This window comes from Bubalus bubalis, chromosome 9, assembly GCF_019923935.1.
Source record: "Bubalus bubalis isolate 160015118507 breed Murrah chromosome 9, NDDB_SH_1, whole genome shotgun sequence".
Classification (NCBI taxonomy): domain Eukaryota; kingdom Metazoa; phylum Chordata; class Mammalia; order Artiodactyla; family Bovidae; genus Bubalus; species Bubalus bubalis.
In genome coordinates this window covers 103,827,156-103,853,180 of record NC_059165.1, presented here as the reverse complement: position 1 = coordinate 103,853,180, position 26,025 = coordinate 103,827,156, and the positions used below count along the sequence as shown (strand labels likewise).

General features: G+C 45.0%; 1 protein-coding gene across 3 annotated transcripts; it reads left to right on the top strand.

Moving 5' to 3' along the window:
- Positions 1-17: 17 nt before the first annotated feature.
- Positions 18-25,908, top strand: CALR3 (calreticulin 3). Of its 3 annotated transcripts, XM_006057859.4 has the most exons (10): positions 25-300; positions 516-617; positions 6,381-6,584; positions 15,036-15,130; positions 17,949-18,137; positions 19,234-19,341; positions 19,424-19,552; positions 20,394-20,486; positions 24,675-24,846; positions 25,000-25,908. In XM_006057859.4, the coding sequence occupies exons 1-9, from the start codon at positions 84-86 to the stop codon at positions 24,816-24,818; spliced, it is 1,281 nt and encodes a 426-aa protein (XP_006057921.3). In that variant the 5' UTR covers positions 25-83; the 3' UTR covers positions 24,819-24,846; positions 25,000-25,908. The 3 variants fall into 3 exon arrangements, with proteins under 3 accessions (XP_044804211.2, XP_006057921.3, XP_006057920.3); XM_006057858.4 differs by lacking the exon at positions 25,000-25,908 and having other exon boundaries at positions 26-300; positions 24,675-24,852; XM_044948276.2 differs by lacking the exons at positions 516-617; positions 25,000-25,908 and having other exon boundaries at positions 18-300; positions 24,675-24,852.
- The last annotated feature ends 117 nt before the right edge of the window (positions 25,909-26,025 follow it).

Here is a 26,025-nt window from a genome sequence, read left to right as displayed (position 1 = left end):
TAGCGCCTCAGATCACAATCGCAAGGCTTCATGGGAGTGGTAGTTTTGGGGCGGGCCTGGTGTGCACCGCGCGTCCGAGTTCAATGGTCTTTCGGGTCATAATCGCGAGGCGTGACGGGAGCTGTAGTTCCGGGACTGGCCTGGCGGGCCGCGGAGACCGCTGGACGCGCCAAGGGGCAGTTACGAGAAAAAGTGGTGCCGCACGGTCCATGGCCGCGGCTCGCGTCCCGCTCTGGGCAATCTGTGTGCTGCGGGTGGCACTGGCCACCGTCTACTTCCAAGAGGAATTTCTAGATGGAGGTGAAGGGGCGACGCCGATGGTGGCGGGGGTGTAAGCTCCCGCATACCCCGTTTGCCCGTCCGATGGCCTGAGTTGCCATTTGGCCCCGGCCTTTAGACGAAGGATCGGTGGTATCAAAACCCTGAAGCGTCGAAGCCTCGAGCGTCCCCATCATTCTCCCTACGACACACATTAACAGTTTTCAGCCCTAACCTGTGTGATTTACCCCCTACAGAGCGCTGGCGGAACCGATGGGTGCATTCCACTAATGACTCACAATTTGGGCATTTTAGACTTTCGTCCGGGAATTTTTATGGTCATAAAGAGAAAGACAAAGGTTAGTGTAGGAAACGTGAAATTAATTAAATGAATATTAAACGCCTCATAGAAACCTTTCAAGGTAGGTCTGGCACACCCCAAAACCCATTTTACAATTCGGGAAACAGGCCTGGGTAGGGTTGTTTTGTCTTTTCTCTCTTTAGAAGAGACCAGGATGATGCCTCTTTACAAGCACTAGTCAGATGGGTTTGGAGACCCGAGGGCCTCACGCTCCAGAAGGAAAAAGATTAGAAGATACTTCTCATTTTTATTTTCAAGTTAAAAAAAAAATTAAGGTAAAAGTTATATGCTGTCAAGTGGATGGATCTTAGGGGGTCCAATAGAATGAATATAGTTTATGACTGCACACCCAGATCAAGATAGGAACTTTCAGGCCCCACTTCCACCCCCAGAGGCAAGTCCCCCACCCCCACCCGGCCCCAAGTCAGTAGCCTTCTGGTACCAAGAATAACCTCCATTCTGGCTTCTCATTCCTAATAATTAAAAGTAGACAAACTACTGCCTGTTTTTTTATACACCCAGTTAGATTTCTAAATTTTCTTTTTAAATCCACCTCAGGGCTTAGTCACAGCATGCGGGAGCTTCCGTTCCATGGCGAGGAGATCTTTTTCTTGCCATGCACGAGCTCTCCAGCTGTGTCACCCTGGCTTAGTTGCTCTGCGGTATGTGGGATCTTAGTTTCCAGAACAGAGCGTGAACCTCTGTCTCCTGCATTACAAGGCCAATTCTTAACCACTGGACCACCAGGGAGTCCCCTCTTCATTGTTTAGTTGTTGGGGAAAAAAGAAAGGGAAATAGTATTTTGTGATGCGTTAAAGTTATACGAAGCGTTCCATGCAGTGTCTGAAATTTCACAGTCCATAAATAAAGGGTTAGTGGAACACAGCCATGCTCACTTATTTGCATACAGTCTGTGACTGCTTTCGGACCACAATTCTCAAGGCAGAATTGAGTAGTTCAGACTCTCAAAAGTGTAAAATGTTTATTCCTTGGCTTTAACAGAAAAAAGTTTACCAACCCCTGATTTAGATGAAAAGTTCCCCTCTTCACCACCTTCCGTTCACCTTCCATTCATCTTCCATCTTGGCCCTGTTACAGCAATGTTGCCCTAAAACCCGGCAACCTCTGGTTTTGGAATGTACTTGTATTGTTTCATAGATACATGGTGCTCCAAATTGTCAGGCTGTAATGGAAAAAATGGAGTTGAAAATGACAAGTTCTATGAAGCTTGTCTAAGGAGCAGAGTTGTCATTTGTTTTTTTCCACCACAATATTTTTCCTTCCTCCAACCTGGAATGCTGAGGCTCTAGACTCTGCATTTCATTCACTCCAGCACGTGTCTACTGAGAGCAGATACAGGCAAGACACCTGGTTAATTATATTGGTTATACCTGGTTAAGTATACTGGTTAATTCCACCCCTCATTGTGGTCTCCCAGGATCATGACATAGAAGTCATGGATGGAAAGGTCCACAGAATTTAACTAGACAGAGAAGGGAGGTGCTGAGAGGTGATGGTGATGGCTGAGGAGTGGGGTGAGTCAGATGGCCTTCAGTTCAGTTGAGTGGCTCAGTCGTGTCCACCTCCTTGCGACCCCATGGACTCCAGGCTTCCCTGTCCATCACCAATTCCCGGAGCTTGCTCAAACTTATGTCCATCAAGTCAGTGATGCCATCCAACCATCTCATTCTCTGTTGTCCTCTTCTCCTCCTGCCCTCAATCTTTCCCAGCATCAGAATCTTTTAAAATGAGTCAGTTTTTCACATCAGGTGGCCAAAGTATTGGAGTTTCAGCTTCAAATCAGTCCTTCCAGTGAACAGTCAGGACTGATCTCCTTTAGGATGGACTGGTTGGATCTCCTTGCAGTCCAAGGGACTCTCAAGAGTCTTCTCCAACACCACAGCTCAAAAGCATCTATTCTTCAGTGCTCAGCTTTCTTTGTATTCCAACTCTCTCATCCATATGTGCCTAATGGAAAAACTATAGCCTTGACTAGATGGGCCTTTGTTGGCAAAGTAACGTCTCTGCTTTTTAATATGCTGTCTAGGTTGGTCACAACTTTTCTTCCAAAGAGTAAGCATCTTTTAATTTCTTGGTTGCAGTCACCATCTACAGTGATTTTGGAGCCCAAAAAGTAAAGTCTGACACTGTTTACACTGTTTCCCCATCTATTTACCATGAAGTAATGGGACCAGATGCCATGATCTTAGTTTTCTGAATGTTGAGCTTTAAGCCAACTTTTTCACTCTCCTCTTTCACTTTCATCAAGAGGCTCTTTAGTTCTTCTTAGCTTTCTGCCATAAGGGTGGTGTCATCTGCATATCTGAGGTTATTGATATTTCTCCCAGCAATCTTGATTCCAGCTTGTGCTTCATCCAGCCCAGCATTTCTCATGATGTACTCTGCATATAAGTTAAATAAGCAGGGTGACAATATACAGCCTTGATGTACTCCTTTCCCAATTTGGAACCACTCTGTTGTACCATGTCCGATTCTAACTGTGCTTCTAACTGTTGCTTCTTGACATGCATACAGATTTCTCAGGAGGCAGGCACCTCTCAGGAGGTGGTCTGGTATTCCCATCTCTTTCAGAATTTTCCACAGTTTATCATGATCCACCCAGTCAAAGTCTTTGGCTTAGTCAATGAATCAGAAGTAGATGTTTTTCTGGAACTCTCTTGCTTTTTCGATGATCCTACAGATGTTGGCAATTTGATCTCTGGTTCCTCTGCCTTTTCTAAATCCAGCTTGAATGTCTGGAGGTTCATGGCTCACATACTATTGAAGCCTGGCTTGGAGAATTTTGAGCATTACTTTACTAGTGTGTGAGATGAGTGCAATTGTGCGATGGTTTCAGCATTCCTTGGCATTGCCTTTCTTTGGGATTGGAATGAAAACTGACCTTTTCCAGTCCTGTGGCCACTGCTGAGTTTTCCAAATTTGCTGGCATATTGAGTGCAGCACTTCCACAGCATCATGTTTTAGGATTTGAAATAGCTCAACTGGAATTCCATCACCTACACTAGCTTTGTTTATAGTGATGCTTCCTAAAGCCCACTTGACTTGACATTCCAGGATGTCTGGCTCTAGGTGAGTGATCATACCATGATTATCTGGGTTGTGAAGATCTTTTTTGTATAATTCTGTCTATTCTTGCCACCTCTTCTTAATATCTTCTGCTTCTTTTAGGTCCATACTATTTTTGTCCTTTTTTGTGCCCATCTTTGCATGAAATGTTCCTTGGTATTTCTAATTTTCTTGAAGAGATCTCTTAAAGTGAAAGTCGCTCAGTCGTGTCCAACTCTTTGTGACCCCATGGACTATACAGTCCATGGAATTCTCCAGGCCAGAATACTGGAGTGGGTAGCCTTTCCCTTCTCCAGGGGATCTTCCAAACCCAGGGATCCACATTGCAGGCAGATTCTTTACCAGCTGACTAGGGAAGCCCAAGAATACTGGAGTGGATAGCCTATCCCTTCTCCAGCAGATCTTCCCAACCCAGGAATCAAACCAAGGTATCCTGCATTGCAGATGGATTCTTTATCAACTGAACTTGCCTTCTGTACAATGTCACTAACCTCTGTCCATAGTTCTTCAGGCACTCTGTCAGTCACATCTAACCCCTTGAATCTATTTGTCACTTCCACCGTATGATTGTAAGGGATTTGATTTAGGTCATACCCGAATGGTCTAGTGGTTTTCCCTACTTTCTTCAATTTAAGTCTGAATTTGGCAATAAGGAGTTCATGATCTGACCCATAGTCAGATTCTGATCTTATTTTTGCTGACTACATAGAACTTCTCCATCTTTGGCTGCAAAGAATATAATCAATCTAATTCCGGTATTGACCATCTGGTGATGTCCATGTGTAGAATCATCTCTTGTATTGTTGGAAGAGGGTGTTTGCTATGACCAGATGGCCTTAGAATTGCCTGGATGATAGCGGGAGGGACTGCAGATCACCTGAGAGAGGTTGAGGGGGGAGAGAATGGAGAAGAGAGAAGTAGGTGTAGGAGTGGGAAGTCAACGGTGAATTCAGGCTTAGACATACTGATGTAGAATGCCAGGTTCATTAATGATGGCTCTCAGCAGAGGCAGTTATGGGGACAGGATTATGTTGCACAGAAGGGTAGGTTATAAGAAGACTGGCTGTTTTCACGTTTGTCTCTCTTGTTTTAAGTACAGTTGATAGTTGATTTATAATATCATGTTAGTCTCAGGTGTACAGCACAGTGCTTCAGTTATATATATATATATTTTTTCAGGTTCTTTTCCTTTATAGGTTATTACAAAATACTGCGCGTGGTTCCCTGTGCTACTACAGTAGGTCCTTGTGGTCAGGTTTGTCTTGTAGCCCAGTGTAAGGTAAGGAGTTGGTTCAGGGCCATGTGGCTGCTGAAAAGGGACTTTGGTCTTGAAGTAAATGACTAGGCTTGTATAAGATGATTCACACAACAAAAGGATGGTTGTCTTCGTAAAAAGAGCTGCTATACAGGTGACGCCTCGAACCAACTCACCCCACGTGGTGAAGCACCTTTTTTTTTTTTCCAGATCAGCACTCTGTTCTCCTTGAGCTATTGTGTCTCTAAAGTAGCTGTTTTATGATGAGAATTAAGGTAAAGAAGTAGACTGCTCCATGTATTTATTTATTCAACTTTGTATTTTGTATTGGGATATAGCCAATTAACAAACAATGTAACGAAGGGACTGGCCATACATACCCAAGTATCTGTTTTTCCCCAGACTCCCCTCCCATCCAGGCTGCCATCGAGCAGTGAGCAGAGTTCCCTGTGCTCTACAGTAGGTCCTTGTTGGTTATCCGTTTTAAATGTAGCAGTGTGTACATGTCCATCCCAAACTCCCTAACTATCCCTTCCCCACATCCTTCCCCCCAGCAGCCATAAATTCATTCTCTTAAGTCTGTGAGTCTCTTTCTGTTTTGTAAATTCATTTGCATGATTTTTTTTAAAATATGGATTCCATATATAAGGGCTGTCATAGGACATCTCTTCTTCTCTGTCAGACTTACTTCACTTAGTATGGCAGTCTCCAGGTCCATCCATGTTGCTGCAGATGGCAATATTTCATTTTTTAAAAGATTAGTTAGTTTTGACTGCACTGGGCCTTCGTTGCTTGTGTGCAGGCTCTCTCCAGTTGTGGCGAGTGGGGGCTACTCTGGTCGTGGTGCGCAGGCTTCTCGTGGCGCTGGCTTCTCTTCCTGCAGCGCGTGGGCCCTGGAGCACACGGTCTTCAATAGTTGTGGTGCACAGGCTTGGTTGCTCCACGGCATGAGGAATCTTCCTGGATCAGGGGTCACACCCGTTTCCCCTGCCCTGGCTGGCAGTTTCTTAACCACTAGACCACCAGAGAAGTCCCAGAATGCTCCATTTTTTAACCCAGTTGCTACAAAGCTTCCTTGTATATTCCCACCCCTTGGAAAATGAAGGGAAGCAAAATGAATCTTTTATTTGTAATTAGACCGCATATCTGTCAGTTAGAACTGAAGCGTTTTTATAACTTAAGACCTAACTGGTATATAAAATACAAAAACACATACATGGGTATGTGAGATAGAAGTTCTGTGGCAGCAGAGAGCCTGTTAGTGACACGCCTGTTGCATATTATTGTACAGATGTGCTATAGGTTCAGGATCAACATAAATGGTTGGGAGGTTTATTAGGTAGGGGAGGATAGCCATTTAATTCCTGCCTTGCTGAGTGGTGTCATTCCTATTCCTTCATGAGTACTTTTTATTTAAAGGTCTGCAAACCACGCAAAATAGCCGATTCTACGCCATCTCTGCACGGTTCAAACCATTTAGCAATAAGGGGAAGACTCTGATCATTCAGTACACAGTGAAACATGAGCAGAAGATGGACTGCGGAGGGGGCTACATTAAGCTGTTCCCTGCAGACGTGGATCAGAAGAACCTGAATGGGAAGTCCCAGTACTATATTATGTTTGGTGAGTTTCAATAGTACTGACAACCATTTCTGGTGATTTTTGAAAACCCTTCCACTTATAGGATCCTTAGATTGACTTTGCTCAAGTTGTGTTGAGAAAATCTAACTAAAGGTTTTTAGTGCTGTTAAACCTAATTAATTTGGAGGAGGGCATGGCAACCCACTCCAGTATTCTTGCCTGGAGAATTCCATGGACAGAGGAGCCTGACGGGCTACAGTTCTTGGGGTCACAAAGAGTCGTACACAACTGAAGCGCCTTAGCATGCCCCCACACAGATTTAATTAATATAGCAGAAAGGCAACTGTACCATTCTATTGTTCCGGGGAGAAAGTTATTTATCCAACATTTATATAGCCCAGGTATTTTGAATGCCTCAGGAATGTATACCTTGACCATGGGCCATGTCAGCCCAAAGCCTGTGTGTATTATGGCTGGTGAACTAAGGATGGGTTTTTAACTCTTTTTTTGGCTACACTGCGTGGCTTGCGGGGTCTCAGTTCCCCAACCAGGGACTGAACCTTGGCCATGGCAGTGAAAGCCCAGAATCCTAACCACTAGGTCCCCAGGGACCTCCCAGGTTTTTTAACATTTTTGAATGATTAAAAAAAGGACAGTACTTTTGATCCATAAAAATAATAGACACTCAGATTTCTTTTTTTTTTTATTTAATTTTATTTTTTAAACTTTACATAATTGTATTAGTTTTGCCAAATATCAAAATGAATCCGCCAAGACACTCAGATTTCAGTGTCCACAAGTGAAGTCTTAATTGGAATGCAGCCTCACTCTGTTCATTCACATCTTGTCTATGGTGGCTTTCAAGCAGCAGTGGCAGAATTGAGTGGTCATGACAGAGAATATGTAGTTCCCAAAACCAGAACTATTTACTGTCTGGCTCCTTACATAAAAAGCTTGTTGATTGCTGCTGCTGCTACTGCTAAGTTGCTTCAGTCGTGTCTGACTCTGTGCGATCCCATAGACAGCAGCCCACCAGGCTCCCCCATCCCTGGGATTCTCAAGGCAAAAACACTGGAGTGGGTTGCCATTTCCTTCTCCAATGCATGAAAGTGGAAAGTGAAAGTGAAGTCGCTCAGTCGTGTCTGACTCTTAGCGACCCCATGGACTGCAGCCTACCAGGCTCCTCCATCCATGGGATTCTCCAGGCAAGAGCACTGGAGTAGTTTACCATTGCCTTCTCCGTGGTGACTGCTAGAATACATTAAATGTCTCTGAACACCAGGAGTAATTAACATCTGTGCTGGAATTGGGAAGGGACCACATTTGTCTATAGGAACCAGACATAACTGAAGTGTGTGGATTCAAAAACCTTTAAGAATGAGGATTCTGGGAAGATGGGGGACTAGGAAGCACCAGGAATCTGTCTCCCCGCCTAGACAGCAGTTACACTGGCAGAATCTTTCTGATGTAACTATTACGGAACTCTGGAATCAGTGGAAGTATTGCACCTTCTTGCAGAAGACTGGGGAGGTCACTGGCAGTGACTTTCAGTTCTTTTCCTGGTAGTATCTACCCATCTCCCACCTCTAGCCACATGGCTGACAGACAGCTGTGCACCCTGTTCCTGGAGCAGCTTTTACTGGAACCAGGGTAGGCAAAAAGGATCCTGTCCTCCAAATAACAAAGATCTGAGATCCGATGGCTGATTCCTGCTTCTGATGGTAGAGGCACAGAAAAACAGATGGCCAGCCATCGTTGTTACACCTCCATACATTGTTGTAAGCCTCTCCTCTTCCCCCTGAAATGAATCCCAGGGGACTAAAAGGGCTAGAACCCTCCCCTCCCACCCTTCATTTTCACCTTTCCCCCTTTAGGAAACTGGGCATTAAAGATTAGGACATTGAAAAGACAAATGCATATGCAAGGGGAACTAAAAAGTGACTGCACATACCCAGGAAAACACTCAGAAAAAAGCCTGAGAAAACTCTATTTATGTCCCAGGCTGACCCCTGGTACAGAGTAAGCCTTCAACAAATCAAGCAAAAAACCAAAAACAACAAAGCAAAGACTACAGAAGGAGAAGAATCCAATTTCCAGAGTTAACATTAGACTCAAATGTCCAGTGTTTAGCAAATAATCACAAAGTATACAAAGAAGCCAGAAAGTATGGCCCATTCAAATGAAAAAAAAAATTAATATGAACTGTCCCTGGTAAAAAGACCTAATGACAGACCTGTTAGACTTAAATATCTGTCTGAATGATTCTAAAAGAACTAAATGAAGATGTAGTGAAAGTCAAGAAAAATATGAGAAAATGGAAATACAATAAGGAGATAGGAAAAAAGCAAAAAAAAAAAAAAAGAAGAAGAAGAAGAAAGAAAGAAAGCCAAGGATATGGTAAACTTAACAAGAACCCAAAATCAAATTCTGGAGTTAGAAAATACAACTGACATGAGAAGTTCACTAGAAGAGTTAAAGGCAGGTTTGAGCATACAGAAGAAGAAAGGATCCAAGAACTTGAAGACAGGTTAGTGGAAATGATTAAGGCTGAGAAGCAGAAAGAAACAAGTCTGAAGGAAGCAAGCAGAGCCTGAGGGGCCTATAGGACACCATCAAACAAACAACGTATGCACTGTGGGAATTGCATAAGGAGAAGAGAGAGAAAAGGGAGCAGAGGGAATATTTGGGAAAAAAAGAAAAACAATGGCATTACAAATAGCTGTGAAAAGAGAAGCGAAAAGCAAAGGAGAAAAGGAAAGATATACTTATTTGAATGCAGAGTTCCAAAGAATAGCAAGGAGAGATAAGAAAGCCTTCTGAAGTGATCAATGCAAAGAAATAGAGGAAAACAATAGAATGGGAAAGACTAGAGATCTCTTCAAGAAAATTAAAGATACCAAAGGAACATTTCATGCAAAGATGGGCTCAATAAAGGACAGAAATGGTAGGAAACTAATGGAAGCAGAAGATATTAAGAAGAGGTGGCAAGAACACACAGAAGAACTGTACAAAAAAGATCTTCAGGAGCCAGATAATCACGATGGTGTGATCATTCACCTAGAGCCAGACATCCTGGAATGTGAAGTCAAGTCAAGCTAGTGTGGGTGATGGAATTCCAGTTGAGCTATTTCAAATCCTAAAAGATGATGCTGTGAAAGTGCTGCATTCAATATGCCAGCAAATTTGGAAAACTCTGGAGCGACTTCACTTTTACTTTTCACTTTCATGCATTGGAGAAGGAAATGGCAACCCACTCCAGTGTTCTTGCCTGGATATTCCCAGGAACGGGGGAGCCTGGTGGGCTGCCATCTATGGGGTCACACAGAGTCGGGCACGACTGAAGTGACTTAGCAGCAGCAGCAGCAGTGGCCACAGAACTGGAAAAGGTCGGTTTTCATTCCACTCCCAAAGAAAGGCAATGCCAAAGAATGCTCAAACTACTGCACAAATGTACTCATCTCACACGCTAGTAAAGTAATGCTCAAAATTCTCCAAGCCAGGCTTCAACAGTATATGAACCATGAGCTTCCAGACGTTCAAGCTGGGTTTAGAAAAGGCAGAGGAACCAGAGATGAAATTGCCAACATCCGTAGGATCATCGAAAAACCAAGAGAGTTCCAGAAAAACATCTATTTCTGCTGTATTGACTATGCCACAAACTGTGGAAAATTCTCAAAGAGAAAGGAATACCAGACCACGTTACCTGCCTCTTGAGAAACCTGTATGCAGGTCAGGAAGCAACAGTTAGAGCTGGACATGGAACAACAACTGGTTCCAAATAGGGAAAGGAGTACATCAAGGCTGTATATTGTCACCTTGCTTATTTAACTTATATGCAGAATATATCATGAGAAACGCTGGGATGGATGAAGCACAAGCTGGAATCAAGATTGCCCAGAGGAATATCAATAACCTCAGATATGCAGATGACACTACCCTTACAGCAGAAAGCTAAGAAGAACTGAAGAGCCTCTTGATGAAAGTGAAAGAGGAGAGTCAAAAAGTTGGCTTAAAGCTCAACATTCAGAAAACTAAGATCATGGCATCTGATCCCATCACTTCATGGCAAATAGATGGGGAAACAGTGGAAACAGTGAGAGACTTCACTTTTTTGGGCTCCAAAACCCCTGCAGATGGTAACTTCAGCCATGAAATTAAAAGACACTTACTCCTTTGCAGGAAAGTTATGACCAACCTCGACAGCATATTAAAAAGCAGAGACGTTACTTTGCCAATAAAGGTCCGTTAGTCAAGGCTATGGTTTTTCCAGTGGTCATGTATGGATGTGAGAGTTGGACTATAAAGAAAGCTGAGCACCAAAAAGAATTGATGCTTTCAAACTGTGGTGTTGGAGAAGACTCTTGAGAGTCTCTTGGACTGCAAGGAGATCCAACCAGTCCATCCTAAAGGAAATCAGTCTTGAATATTCATTGGAGGGACTGATGTTGAAACTGAAACTCCAATACTTTGGCCACCTGATGCAAAGAGCTGACACATTGAAAAAGATTCTGGACACATTCTGGGAAAGATTGAGAGCAGGAGGAGAAGGGGATGACAGATGATGAGATGGTTGGATGGCATCACCGTCTCAATTGAATAAACTCTGGGAGTTGATGATGGACAGGGAAGCCTGGTGTGCTGCCGTGTCTCACATTTACTCTTGAATTTAAAATCTGGAATGAAAAAGGTCTTTCTTTAGATTAAGAAAGAATTTTAAGTGGCTCAATTTGGGTTATGGTAAGTATTCCCTCAAGACAGGATAGCAGAGATATCTTGCAAAAAAATATTACCACCTGTTGAATTAAAGATGATTTCAGAAATATTTGATTTAGTTGGATTTGGTAAACAAAATAACTGCAAATATCTACCTAATACTACCTTTAAATACACTCTACATGTCTGCTACATGTAAATTGCAAAGCAGCATATTTTGGAGTAAATAAGATATTTAAAGTTTTCTGTTAATACAGAAAACTTTGTTTTTAACTCAGAATCAGTTACATTTCACTCAAATCCATTGTGTCAGTCTTAGAACACTTCCTGTGATTTCTTAGCTGCAGTTTTTGGTTTGAGAGCAGCTTGCAGGTGTTGAAGAGGAAGAGAGGAATATGTTTCACTGGGCCCTTCCAGGGGCCTTAACTATGCGATCTTAGATTATGTTTAAGACGCTAGAAATGGGTAGGTAACGTGGCCCCCATTTTGCAAATAAGGAAACTGAGGCTCAGAAAGATTAAAATACTTGCCCAAAAGTCAGGTCAGCCCCACTTCAGAGCCCATATGCTTCCATTTTTCACAAAAATCCACTCCTGCATAATTATTTTATGATTGCTGTTAATGAAAAAAGTCCAGATTTTTCTGGTCTGATCTGGGCACATTCTGAAGCTGAATTTAATAGTAAAAACGTGTAGGTACTTAGAGATAGAGAAGAAATTTCTGACCAATTTCGAGGGAAAAATAAATTTCATGTTCCAGTTCCAAGGTAATAGTTCAGTTCAATTCAGTCACTCAGTCGTGTCCAACTCTTTGCGACCCCATGAACCGCAGCATGGGAGAAGGAAATGGGAACCCACTCCAGTACTCTTGCCTGGAAAATTCCATGGATGGAGGAGCCTGGTGGGCTACAGTCCATGGGGTCACAAAGAGTTGGACACGACTAAGCAATTTCACTAGAACCGCAGAACATCAGGCCTCCCTGTCCATCACCAACTCCCGGAGTCCACCCAAATCCATGTCCATTGAGTCAGTGATGCCATCCAACCATCTCATCCTCTGTCATCCCCTTCTCCTCCTGCCCTCAATCCTTCCCAGCACCAGGGTCTTTCAAATGAGTCAGCTCTTCGCATCAGGTGGCCAAAGTATTGGAGTTTCAGCTTCAGCATCAGTCCTTCTAATGAACACTCAGGACTGATCTCCTTTAGGATGCACTGGTTGGATCTCCTTGCAGTCCAAGAGACTCTCAAGAGTCTTCTCCAAAACCACAGTTCAAAAGCATCAATTTTTTGGTGCTCAGCTTTCTTTATAGTCCAACTCTCACATCCCTACATGACCACTGGAAAAACCATAACCTTGACTAGACAGACCTTTGTTGACAAAGTAATGTCTCTGCTTTTTAATATGTTGTCTAGGTTGATCATAACTTTCCTGCCAAGGACTAAGTGTCTTCTAATTTCATGGCTGCAATCACCATCTGCAGTGATTTTGGAGCCCAAAAAAATAAAGTCTGACACTGTTTCCACTGTTTCCCCATATATTAGCCATGAAGTGATGGGACCGAATGCCATGATCTTGGTTTTCTGAATGTTGAGCTTTAAGCCAACTTTTTGACTCTCCTCTTTCACTTTCATCAAGAGGCTCTTTAGTTCTTAGCTTTCTGCCATAAGGGTGGTGTCATCTGCATATCTGAGGTTATCCAAGGTAATAGACTTTCATACAAATAGTTCACATAGCTTTTGTTTTTTTTAAAAAAATTAAAGTCTTTTCCAGCAATAACAAAAAAAAAAAAAAAAAGAAATTTCATAAACCACACATCTTCAGGGAACTCCACTGGGAGATAGATGTGGTGTTTTTTGTCCTCCCGTAGGATGCTATTTCTTGGAGAAGGCAATGGCAACCCACTCCAGTACTCTTGCCTGGAAAATCCCATGGACGGAGGAGCCTGGTAGGCTGAAGTCCATGGGGTCTCGAAGAGTCAGACACGACTGAGCAACTTCACTTTCCCTTTTCACTTTCATGCATTGGAGAAGGAAATGGCAGCCCACTCCAGTGTTCTTGCCTGGAGAATCCCAGAGACGGGGGAGCCTGGTGGGCTGCCGTCTATGGGGTCGCACAGAGTTGGACATGAATGAAGCGACTTAGCAGCAGCAGCAGCAGCAGGATGCTATTTCTAAGTTCAACGTCACATGTACTCTGACAAATTGTTAATATTCTTTAAGTAATTATGTGCAGCCTAGTTATCTCTTATTTAATCTGGAGGTTCATCACTACAGGTTCTAGAAGAAATCGCAGTCATCTGCTTGTGTTTACAGAGTTTTTTCATGGGGGTAGGTACAGGCTTGCGTCTGTGGATGTAGTGGAGTTCTATTTGAGACAGAAAGACACGCGGACACTCTAATGCATTCCTACGGCTTCAAGTCAATGAAGCTGCAGCTGGGTAATTCCAGACATTCTCAGAAGGCTTGACAGATTTTCTAGATCCCTCCTTTAAACCTTGCTTAGAATATTCAGAACTTCCTAGTCTTTGAGCAAGGAATAGAGTATCCTGCTGCTGCTGCTGCTGCTAAGTCGCTTCATTCATGTCCAACTCTGTGCGACCCCACAGATGGCAGCCCACCAGGCTCCCCCGTCCCTGGGATTCTCCAGGCAAGAACACTGGAGTGGGTTGCCATTTCCTTCTCCAATGCATGAAAGTGAAAAGGGAAAGTGAAGTCGCTCAGTCCTGTCCGACTCCTAGCAACCCCATGGACTGAAGCCTACCAGGCTCCTCCGTCCATGGGATTTTCCAGGCAAGAGTACTGGAGTGGGGTGCCATTGTCTTATCCATAGAGTATCCTACAGAATTCCATTTCCTTAGTGACTGAAACTTGATCTCATACCAATTTAAAAATCATTAACTTTGTTGTGTTTTTTTTAAGGTTTTTTTTTTTTTAATGTGGACCACTTTTAAAGCCTTTATTGAATTTGTTACAATATTGTTTCCATTTTATGTTTCTTTGTTTTTTGGCCATGAGATGTGTGGGATCTTATCTCCCTGATCAGGGATGGAACCAGCACTTCCTTCATTGAAAGGCAAAGTCTTAACCACTTGACCACCAGGGAAATCCCCAAAATCATTAAAGAGAACTTCTTACAGACTTCACCATTCATCAGAATCTACATACTGATCGTACCATCTCTTTTGCTTCTGATGTGGGGATATCATTAAGAAAGAATATCTATATATGTGTATATTTTCTTGGAGCATAACAATAATAACAAATATTGAGCATTGCCATACTAAAAGCTTTACATACATTAGCCCCTTGAATTAGCTTTGTGAAGTCAAGATTAACACCCCCATTTAATAGACTGGGACACTGAGGCAGGAGAGGCAAATATGTTATTTGCAAATACGTCTCGACATGGAAGGTGGCTGGGATCAGAGCCAGTCAGTCCAGCTCTGGAGCCCTCCTGTGGGTACAGGAGCCCTGGTCAGAGCTTCCGAGGGAGGGTCTGAAGTTCAGACTGCATGGGGCGGGGACGCTTACCAGACTGTCATTAGACCTTCCTTTTCTTCCTCACCTGCTGGCTTACCCTTGAGTTCAAAGTGGCTGCGGTGACCATGACCTGAACTGAATGTCGCTGTCCATTTAAAAAATCTCCCTGGGGCATCTAATTATTCCCAGACATGTATGCTCCCTGTGTCTTGTGTACTGTTTCAGGGGAATGGTGGGGATATTGCTGTGGTGATGTATTATGGAAGGAATTTGAGAGTGGTTAATTTTTGTTTGTTTGTAGGACCTGATATTTGTGGATTTGACATCAAGACAGTTCATGTTATTTTACATTTCAAGAATCAGTATCATGCAAACAAGAAATCAATCAGGTGTAAGGTAAATGCTTTCCTATTAAATTGGTGATTGTGTTAACTCTTGAAAAGATGAAAATGGAAGTTTGTAGAAAATAGCTTTGACCTTAAAATATTTAAGGGAACTATGGGGGTGAGCCTTGTCTCTCCTGTCCCCACTTTCCAGTTTAGCAGGCCCATTAGAGACACTTGTCAACAACTTGGATTGGATTGGGTTCTGAAGTCTTTTGGGTTTTGGGGTTTTTTTTTTGATGAAAAATTATTTTATTTTAAATTTACAGTTTTTAAAAAATTTTTATTTTATGTTGGGATATAGTTTAACAATGATTAACAATGTTGTGATAGTTTCTGGTGGACAGCAAAGAGATTCAGCCATATATATGTGTGTGTGTATGTGTGTGTGTGTGTGTATCCATTCTCCCCCAAACTCCCCTCCCACCAAAAGGGCACACTTACTTCTCACCCTGAGCTGTGACATCCATTTATAATTTGCTTCCTAAGGGTTATAGCAGAATGGTGGCATTTCAGCCCCCATCATCACTGGGCTTCTCAGGTGGCGCTAGTGGTAAAGAACTCACCTGCCAGTGCAGGAGATGCAAGAGACTCAGGTTTGATCCCTGGGTCGGGAAGATCCTCTGGAGGAGGGCCTGGCAACCCACTTCAGTATTCTTGCCTGGAGAATCCCATGGACAGAGGAGCCTGGAGGGCTACAGTCCATGGGGTCCCAAAGAGTTGGACAGACTGAGTGACTTAGCACGCATGCACATCCATCATCATTAAGGAATGAAATATTCAGGATGAAAAATCATTCTGGAGGAATTCATCTTCCAAATACCAAAACAATTTTTTTTCTAAATATTTATTTGTTTGGCTGAACTGGGTCTTAGTTGCAGCATGTGGGATCTAGTCCCCTGACCGGAGATTGAACCCAGGCCCCCTGCTTTGGGAGCAAAGGGTCTCAGCCACTGGACCACCAGGGAAGGCCCCCAAAACATTTTAAAATGGGAATATTTCTAAAATGAATGCATACATCCTTTACGTTTTTACCCAGAGGATCCTGTGAAAATGACCCTTTAGGTCTTAGGGCCTGTTTATACTCAATGATCCTGCCCCGGGCTTCTCCAAAGAGGCAGCTTGCATTAAGTCCCTGGTGTCTGGGCCTAGGAAGAAGTAGCCTCCCCAGTGTGCAGCCCCCACTTTGAAGGTAAGCACCAGGAAGTAGGGACTTGTCCCCTGAGGACTCCCCAGCACCCATAGCCTCTGGGAATCTGGGCAGGAGGCCAGTGTGTTGCAAGATGATTGACAGCAAGGAGAGGGAGCATACATGCATGCATGCTCAGTTGCACCCACTCTCTGCAACCCTGTGCACTGCAGCCCGCCAGGCTCCTCTGTCCTTGGGATTCTCTAGGCAACAATACTGGAGTGGGCTGCCATGCCCTTCTCCAAGAGATCTTCCTGACCAGGGTTCAAACCCAGGTCTCCTGCATTGCCAGCCAGCTCAAACTCTTAAGCTAAGAAAGGTGAGTGGAGACAAATGCAGGCAGAGAGCAGGGGGAGAGCATTGGAAGAATCATGCATTCAGCTGTCAGAGCGGACTACAAGGGTTGAGGGGGACACAGAATAGACTGTAGTGCTGATTCTGGATAGAGTTATCAGCCACACAGTATGCAGATCAGAGTGATACTGAAAAAAATTTTTTTAATTGTATTTATTTACTCTTGTCCATGTGGGGTCTTCATTGCTGGGTGGGCTTTTCTCTAGATGAGGCGAGTGGGGGCTACTCTCTTGTTGGGGTTCATGGGCTTCTCGTTGCAGTGGCTTCTCTCATTGTAGAGCACAGGTTCTGGAGCGCATGGGCTTCATAGTTGCAGCACTTGAGCTCAGTAGCTGCAGCTCCCAGGCTCTAGAGCACAGGCTCAATAGTTGTGGCGTATGGGCTTAGTTGTTCCACAGCATGTGGGATCTTCCTGGCCCGGGGACTGAACCCATTTCTCCAGCATTGGCAGGCGGATTCGTTACCACTGAGCCACCATGGAAGCCCCTGAAAGTGTTTGGATTTGGCTTTTAGCAGGGAGAGACTCCTCCTGGCAGGGCCTTTATGCCGGGGTGGTGGTTCTCAAACCTGAGTGGTATCAGAGACCGCGGAGGGCCTGTGAAAGTGACCAGAGGGTCCGCTGAGTTCCAACGCAGCAGATCAGGGCTGACCTGGGAATGAGCATTGCCCCTGTACCCCCAGTGACACTGATGCTGCCGGGGTATGGTGCTGGGGTCTCCTCTGCTGGTGACAGGGAACCCCCAGCTTCCCTAGGCACCCTCCCACCCACCTTCCAATCTTCCTTTATTTTATTTATTTTTGGCCACACTGTGTGACTTGAGGGATCTTAGTTCCCCAAGCAGGGATTGAACCCATGCCCCCTGCAGTGGAAGCACAGAGTGTTTTGTTTTGTTTTGTTTATATATTTATTTGACTGCATTGGTCTTAGTTGCAGCCTTGGGATCTTTCATCGTGGCACACGGATCTCTAGTTGTGGTACCCGGGATCAGTAGCTGTGCCCCACGTGGGCTTTGTCGCTCCCCCTCATGTAGTTCCCCGACCAGGGATCAACCCTCATCCCCAGCATTGCAAGGTAGATTCTTAACCATTGGACCACCAGGGAAGTCTCCAGACCTCCTTTATTGAATGTTAGATGCTTTCCTTATGTCCAGTCTGGGCTTTTAACCATGCCCAAGAAAGAAAAGAGGCCTGCCCCAGCCAAGCTTCAGTTGTTGTACAACTCATCAGGAGAGTGTTAGGAAGCATCGAGGGTCTCATTCTTTTCTTCTTCTCCCCCCAAAACACGCAGGTTGATAGCTTTACACACCTCTACACTCTGGTTTTAAGACCAGACCTCACTTACGAAGTGAAAATTGATGGTCAGTCGATTGAATCCGGAAGCATCGAGTATGACTGGCAGTTAACGTCACTGAAGAAGATGGAGAAGGCATCAGCAGAGGCTGAGGGCTGGGACCAGGCTGCCAAGGACAAATCCCAGGTGTGGATTCTTCCCGCACCGCTGCTGGAAGGTGTAAAGCATAGTTTGTGAGTGCCCAGGTGCCATACAAGTGCTGCCTGGCTGGTAGTGACGGTGCTAACAGTCAAACAAGGAGCCCTCCCTAGAGCGCGTGTGCTGAGACCAGCCACACAGCTGCGTACTTCACGGGACTGTGAAGGAGTGAGAAGTATTTGAGATGAAAGCAAGAAGAGTTTGTTTTCTTAACTGATATTTTAAAAATCTTTATTTATTTGGCTGCACCAGGTCTTGGGCTTCCCAGGTGCCTCAAGTGGTAAAGAATAATCCTCTGGCCACTGCAAGAGACTTGAGTTCGATCCCTGGGTTGGGAAGATCCCCTGGAGGGGAGCGTGGCAACCCACTCCAGTATTGTTGCCTGCAAAATCCCATGGACAGAGGAGCCTGGTGGGCTACAGTCAATGGGGTTGCAGAGAGTTGGACACGACTGAGCATGCTTGCACCTGTGCCAGGCCTTAGATGCGGCATGTGGGAATCTTAGTTGCGGCATGTGGGATCTTAGTTCCCTGACCAGGGATCACCCGTGGCCCCTGCAATGGGAGCATGGAGTCTTAACCACTGGACCACCAGAGAAGTCCCAAACCAATGTCTTTTTCCAAGAAAAGGAAAATGCCTCAGCAACCTTTATAAAAATGATTTTCTTTTCATTCTGCATTTGAACATAGCATTTTTGAGCATCATGCTTATGACTGGCATCCAAGCATCCATAACTGTAACAGCTGTGTATTACTTTCCTCTTGTTGTTCAGTCAATAAGTCTTGTCCCCCTCTTTGCGACCCCATGGACTGCAACACACCAGGCTTCTCTGTCCTCCACTACCTTCCGGAGTGCTCAGATTCATTTCTACTGAGTCGGTGATGCTGTCTAACCAAAAGGACCTCAAACTGCAGGCTGTGGTCGAAACCCCTGGTGAGGTTAGGAACCCCAGCACTCAGCCCTTCCACCATCAAGTTGAGGAGGAGAAAAGGGCATCCGGGGTCACAGGCCTGCCTCTGCCTCTCGGCAGATTTCCTTTCTCAAAGCTGAGAATCTAACTTTGTCACCCTGCACGCATTTGAAGGACTGGGAGAAGCATTTTCTGGATGCCAGCGCCAGCAAGCCGAGTGACTGGAAGGGTGAACTGGACGGGGACTGGCAGGCGGCCATGCTCCAGAAGCCTCCATACCAGGTGCGTATGTGGCACCATCTTCCTGCCAGTCCCCTCCCCACCCGTGTGCCCGGGGACCAGCGCATATGGTTTGTTGTTGCAGGATGGCCTGAAACCTGAGGGCATAGACAAAGATGTTTGGCTCCATCAGAAGATGAAAAACAGCTATTTGACCGAATACGATCTCTCAGAATTTGAGAACATTGGTGCCGTTGGACTGGAGCTTTGGCAGGTCGCTCATTTTGTCTTTTTGTTGTTTTCTGCACTGGGTCTCTATTGCCATGTGTGGCTCAGTAGTTGTGGTGCATGGGCTTAGTTGCCCTGACGTATATGGAATCTTCCAGGACCAGCGGTCAAGCCCGTGTCCCCTGTGTTGGCAGGTGGCTTCTTAGTCACTGGTCTGCGAGGGACGTGCAAGTCGCCAGGTTTTAAACTTGCTCTGGTTTAATAACTCTGAACTTCAGCCTGAACTCCTGCTCCTGTCGGGCACCTGGCACCCCTACCCAGATCCAAAACTTACAGCCCTAGGTAAAATGGACATCCTTCCTGTCCTCTGGACACTTGTCTGCCCCCCACTCCCCCTGGAAGTCTGCCTGGAGCTGACCTTGTGGTGTCTATCAGCTTTAGGATAAGATTGCAGGTTCTGATGTAGTGGGTCCAGAGTGGAGCCTGAGATCCTGAATCCCTAGCGCTGTTGACGCTGCCCATCCATGGCTCACACTTTGCCAGGGAGGGTCTCAATCAGCAGTTCTCAAACATCACTGGATGCTTGAGTCCCTGGGGAGACCGTCAAAGCCTCTATGTCGGGTCATACCCCAGACCTGCTAAACCAGCATCCCTGGGAGTGAGACCAGGCATCAGCAGTCTTGGTCAATGTTCTCAGTGGTCCCCATACACAGCCAAGTTTGAGGACCAGTGCCCTGGAGGGAACTGACATTCCAGAAAAGGCTTTCAGCATGTGCTAATGTCGACAGCTAATCTCTGTGACGGTACTGAATAAATCACAGCAGTTTTTATTTTGTGGAAAGTTTCATTTTCCACACCAGTATCAAAGGACTTATTTTCATCCACAGGTGAGATCCGGAACCATCTTTGACAACTTCCTGATCACAGATGATGAAGAGTATGCTGAGAATTTTGGCAAGGCCACCTGGGGTGAAACCAAGGTACGATAAACACAATGAACCTTTTTTTTTTTTAAGAAGACAGCCCTTTATTTATTTATGTGTGTATTTGGCTGTGCTGGGTCTTCACTGTCGGATGTTTGTTTTCTCTACTTTTGGTTGGTGGAGGCTACTCTTCGTTGCAGTGCGAGGGCTTCTCATTGCAGTGGCTTCTCCTGTTGCAGAGCACGGGCTCTAGAGCGCATGCTCAGTAGCTGTGGCACGCGGGCTTACTTGCCCCGCGGCATGTGAGATCTTCCCGGACCAGGGATTGAACCGGTGTCCCCTGCATTGGCAGGTGGACTCTTAACCACTGGACCACCAGGGAAGTCCATGAACATGATGAACTTTGCTTTTGTTATTCATTTATTTCCATATTTGAGTCTCACATATAGAAAAAGGTGCTTCACTTTTTCTATAATAAACACCCCACCCAGATCAAGATATAGAATGTCACCAGAGCTCTAGGACCTTCCTCATGTCCCCTCCCAGCCGGCACTCATCCCCAAAGGAATGGCAGTTCCACTATTCCATCACCGCAGATGGATTTGACCTCCTTTTGAAATTCGTATCAATGTAGCTACCCATTATTTATTCAGGCCGTGTTGTGAGGCTCATTTGTATTTTCCCGTAGAGCAGTAGCTTGTCCTTCCTTTGTGAATATTCTAGAAGCTATACATGTGTTCTCTGTGGATGCATCTTTGGGAGGCTTCCAGCTTGTGGCCTCAGGGATAAGCTGGTTCCTGTCATTCCTGTACCATCACTCCTGTACCTGTCTTTCAGTGGCCACATGCCCAGGAGTAGACAGAGCAGTCACCAGCTCATATGCAAATGGTTTCCAGCATGTCATCCTATTTACATTCCCTTCTGCACAGATGAGAATTTCCATGCAGAAGGGAATGCAAATCTTCAGCCATGCTAGGCATTACTGTCAATTGCTGATGAGTCGGATTTATTGAAGGCTGACTTACGTGTACAGTTCCGTGAATTCTGACAAACACGTACAGTTATGAAAACACCACTAAAAATCAAGATGTAGAACAATTTTGTGTGTGTGTGTTCAGTCGTGTCTGACTCTTTGCAACCCCATGGACTGTAGCCCCAGGCTCTTCTATCCGTGGGATTTCCCAGGTAAGAATACTGGAGTGGGTTGCCATTTCCTTCTCCTGGGATCTTCTTAACCCAGGGATCGAGCCTGATTTTCCTGGATCTTCTGGATTGGCAGGTGGATTCTTTACCACTGTGCCATCTGGGAAGCCCAGAACAATTTCACCACCCCCAGAAGTCTCCTTGTAGCCAAGCCCTCCCCTACGCCAGCAACTACGGATGATCTGATATCTGTCCCTATTGGATTTTTTTTAAGTATAATTTATTGACAATGTGTTAGTTTCAGGTATACAGCAAAGTGCTCTCGCTCTCTCTCTATATATATATGTGTGTGTGTGTGTGTGTGTGTGTGTATTATTTTTCAGATTCTTTTTTCCTTATAGGTTATTACAAGATGTTGAATATAGTTGTTCCCTGTGCTGTACAATAAGTCCTTGTTTTTATGCCCCTATAGTTTTGCCTTTTCCAGAATGTCATATAAATCGAATCATGTAGTATAGGGTCTTCTTTTTTTGTCTTTTTCTTTTTTTGCCCTCACTGTGTGGCACGTGGAATCTTAGTTCCCTGACCAAGGATTAAACCTGTGCCCCCTGCACTGGGAGCATGGAGTCTTAACCACTGGAGGCATGGAGTCTTTCTGAGTCTGCTTCTCTCACCAAGCGCAGTGTCTCCAAGATTTCTCTGTGTTGCTGGGGTTTCATCAGTACCTTGTTTCTCCATCTCACTGAGAAGTTTATCTGCTCACCAGCTAATGGACATTTGGGTTGTTTCCAGTTTTTCACAGTATGATCAAAGCTGTGAACAATTTCGTATATAGTTTGTGTGTGTGTGTAGATAAGCGCTTTTATTTCTTTTGGTTAAAATCCAGGATGAGGTTTGCTGAGTTGCATGATGTGTCTTTAACTCTATGAGAAATTGCCAGACTGTTTCCCGAGGGGCCGCACTGTTCTGCGCATCCTCCAGTCTCCCCAGCACTGGGCAGTGTGGGTTTCTATAGGTGTGTCGTGGTATCTCGCTATAGTTTTGTGTGTATTTCTTGGATGAGGAATGGAGGTAGGCACTGTTTCATGGCTTTTGTGGCCATTTGGATATCCTCATTTGTGAAATACCTGTGTTCTTAAATTAAAAAAAAAAAATCTTTTGGCCTCACTGCATGGCATGAGGAATCTTATTTCCCCAACCAGGGAACTGGTTGCACTGGCAACCCAGAGTCTTCACCACCGGGGAAGTCCAAAATACCTGTGTGTTAAGATGTAAGTTTTGTTGTTAATCAGGTATGGCAAGACTCCCAGACCAGGAAGTGGGCACCATCAAAAAAAGATAGTTTGTTTTACTAACAGATCCTGAGAGGAGGGGCTATGCCAGGCCACACAGGGCCATATGGGGAAGCACCAGGTTTGGTCAGGAGGCAGAGGGAAAGGGTGGAAGATGTGAGCAAAAAACTTTGGTTTGGTCTCTGCAGGAAGGAGTAGATGAAGCAGGATAAACAGGCTTAGGATTGGCTAGTTTTAAGAATTTCTCTGGGCCCTGGGGCACTAGTTGTCTAGCACCTGGCAATGGGATAATTCAGATGAGATATCAGCCCTGAATATAAAAAGCCCAGTAGTGGAGGTGGTTAGGGATGTGAGCTCTGGATGTAGCTTGCATATGAAAGGAGTTCTTTCAGGCATTGACTCTAAGACTCAGTCCCCTTGGAAGGGCCATCCATCCATCCCTGGGTCAGCAGAGCCCCACACGTCAGAGCAATAGAAACATGTCATGTCCATCACCCTGGGACCAGCTGCAAAGTGGCTGCTTAAACTTTGAACATTTCATGGCATTTCGGGGGGAAACTTCCCCTTCACTGATGAAAGGTAGTTATCACTAAGGGATTTTTCTTATGAGCCATTTCTTCTTGAATCTGATTTCTGCCGCAAAGGCTTACTAAATTCTTTTCAGCAATGACTTTGGGAACCTCTTTGACATGTCTGCACTCAGTCCTGGCCTTTCTTTTAATTACCAAAGTTTGGATTTTCTCATTTAGGCTCTGAGGCCTCTTCTCATCTCTCCCTTACTGGTCAGCTGGTTGAAAGACAGGCCCAGGTGCTCTGGGAATGGAAGAAGGAGAGGGTATTTGTTTCCTGGGGCTGCCATAACAATATCACCACAAACTCACTGGCTTAAAACATCACAGATGGGAACTTCCCTGGCGGTCCAGTGGTTAAGACTCTGAGCTTCCACTGTAAGGTGGGTGGGTTTGATCCCTGATCAAGAAACGAAGATCCCTCATGCCATGAAGCTGGTCAAAAACAAAAAGGCCCATGGCAAATGTATTCTCCCAAATTCTGGAGGCCAAAAGTCCAAAATCAGTATCAGTGGGCTGAAATCAGGGCATCAGTAGGTCTTTGCTCCCTCCAAAGGTTCTAGGGGAGAACACTTATTTCATTTCTTGCAGCTTCTGAAGGATCCTGGTGCTCCTTGGTTTGTGGCCACATCCTTCCAATCTTTGCTTCCATCTTCACATGGCCATCTCCTCTTCTGTCTCTGTGTCAAATCTCCCTCTGCCCTTCTCCTATGAGAACACTGTGATAGAATTTAGGGCCCACCTGGTAAGCCAGTAGAATTTCCTTATCTTGGCATGCTTAATTTAATCACATCTGGAAAGCTCTTTCCCCCTACATAGTGTGTGTGCGTGCTAAATCGTTTCAATCATGTCCAGCTCTTTTCAACCCTGTGGACCGTAGCCCACCAGGCTCCTCTGTCCATGGGATTCTCCAGGCAAGAATACTGGAGTGAGTTGCCATGCCCTCCTCCAGGGGATCTTCCCCATCCAGGGATCAAACCCACATCTCTTTCATATGCTGGATTGGCAGGTGGGTTCTTGACCACTAGCGCCACCTGGGAAGCGCTCTCCTACTCCATTTAAGGTTACTTTTCCAGGTTCCAGGAATGGGGACTTGAATATCCTAGGAGGGGGGCTTCTTTTTCAGTCGACCCCAGCTGGCGTGGAGGCTTCCAGGAGGCAGAGGCAGGCTGTATGCTGACACCCAGTCAGCCCTCAGAAAGCATAATCCCCGGCCACCAGGTTCTTTGTTTTTTCCCCAGGGCCCAGAAAAGGAGATGGATGCCATACAGGCCAAGGAAGAAGTGAAGAAGGCCCAGGAGGAAGATGAGGACGACATGTTGATGGGCAGGTTCAGTGGGCGAGAAAATAGCTTCAAAGCATTCCACAGAAGGAATGAGTTTTAGTCATCCCCATCCCAGATAAAGATGACTGGTAAAACCTTGTTTCTTTACTTTATTCTACCTTTAAAAGCGCAAATGTCTGCATATGTGGTCATTTGTCTAGTTTTCTTTGAAAAATGTTCCTATTCTTCTCAGTGGGGTGGGTATAGTTCTCCCTGAGCAGTCTCCTCTCCCCTCCCCACAGGTCCCCCTTGTTCCAACCTCCCCCCATCCTGGTACCCAGAAACATTTCCTCTGGACAAACCCAAGTGCTGGAGGAAGCCCAAGGCCAGTGAGACTCTGGCCCAAAACACCACACTCTCTTCTTAATCCCCCTCAAATATTTTATTAAAAAAAGGTAGTAAAACTTACTTTGAGAAAGGAGAAATGATGCTTTATTGCTTTGGGTTGTAAATTACTGGGGCTTCCCTGATAGCTCAGTTGGTACAGGAGACCCCGGTTTGATTCCTGGGTTGGGAAGATCTGCTGGAGAAGGGGTAGGCTATCCACTCCATTATTCTTGGACTTCCCTTGTGGCTCAGCTGGTAAAGAATCCACCTGCAGTGCGGGAGACCTGGGTTTGATCCCTGGGTTGGGAAGATCCTAATAACATGGGAAACTTTTCCAATATGGAATCTTTATGCAGCACCCTTGGTCTGGAAAGGTTTTGCATGCCTCCCTTGCACGCTGGTTATTCCAGAGAACCCAGGCCTTGTGTATAGACGTTTAACATTCCATAAAGAAGGTGACGCTTTTCCCCCCACTCTGTGGCCCACTTCTATGGCCGTTGGTTCTTTGTAAAACAGAGCAATGAAATCCATTCTCTCAAGTGAAAATAGTGATACTTTGCAGTTTAATATTTTTTCCCTTAAAGCAAATGACTTGCTTTGAAAAAGTCACACATAGAGGGTTCTGTTTTGAAGAGCTCTGTTTTCACACAGAAATTTGTGTTGGGAATAATCAAATTTAATACACCAATTTCGGAATTTGGAATTTAGTCATGTTACAAAGAAGCCAAATAAAATTGGAAATGATACAGAGCATGTGGATAAATGATTGGTGTGAAAAGTCTGACCAGGAAGTAAAGGTTGGGCAAGTTTTGTTCTGGCTTTGGTCGAAGTTGGCAGACTTGCGACCTTGAATTTTTTCGGCTGCCAGATCATTTTGGTCTTCCCAGGTAATCAGGAGTTATCAGTCTCAGAGGTCTTCTCTGGTGCCTCAGTGGTAAAGA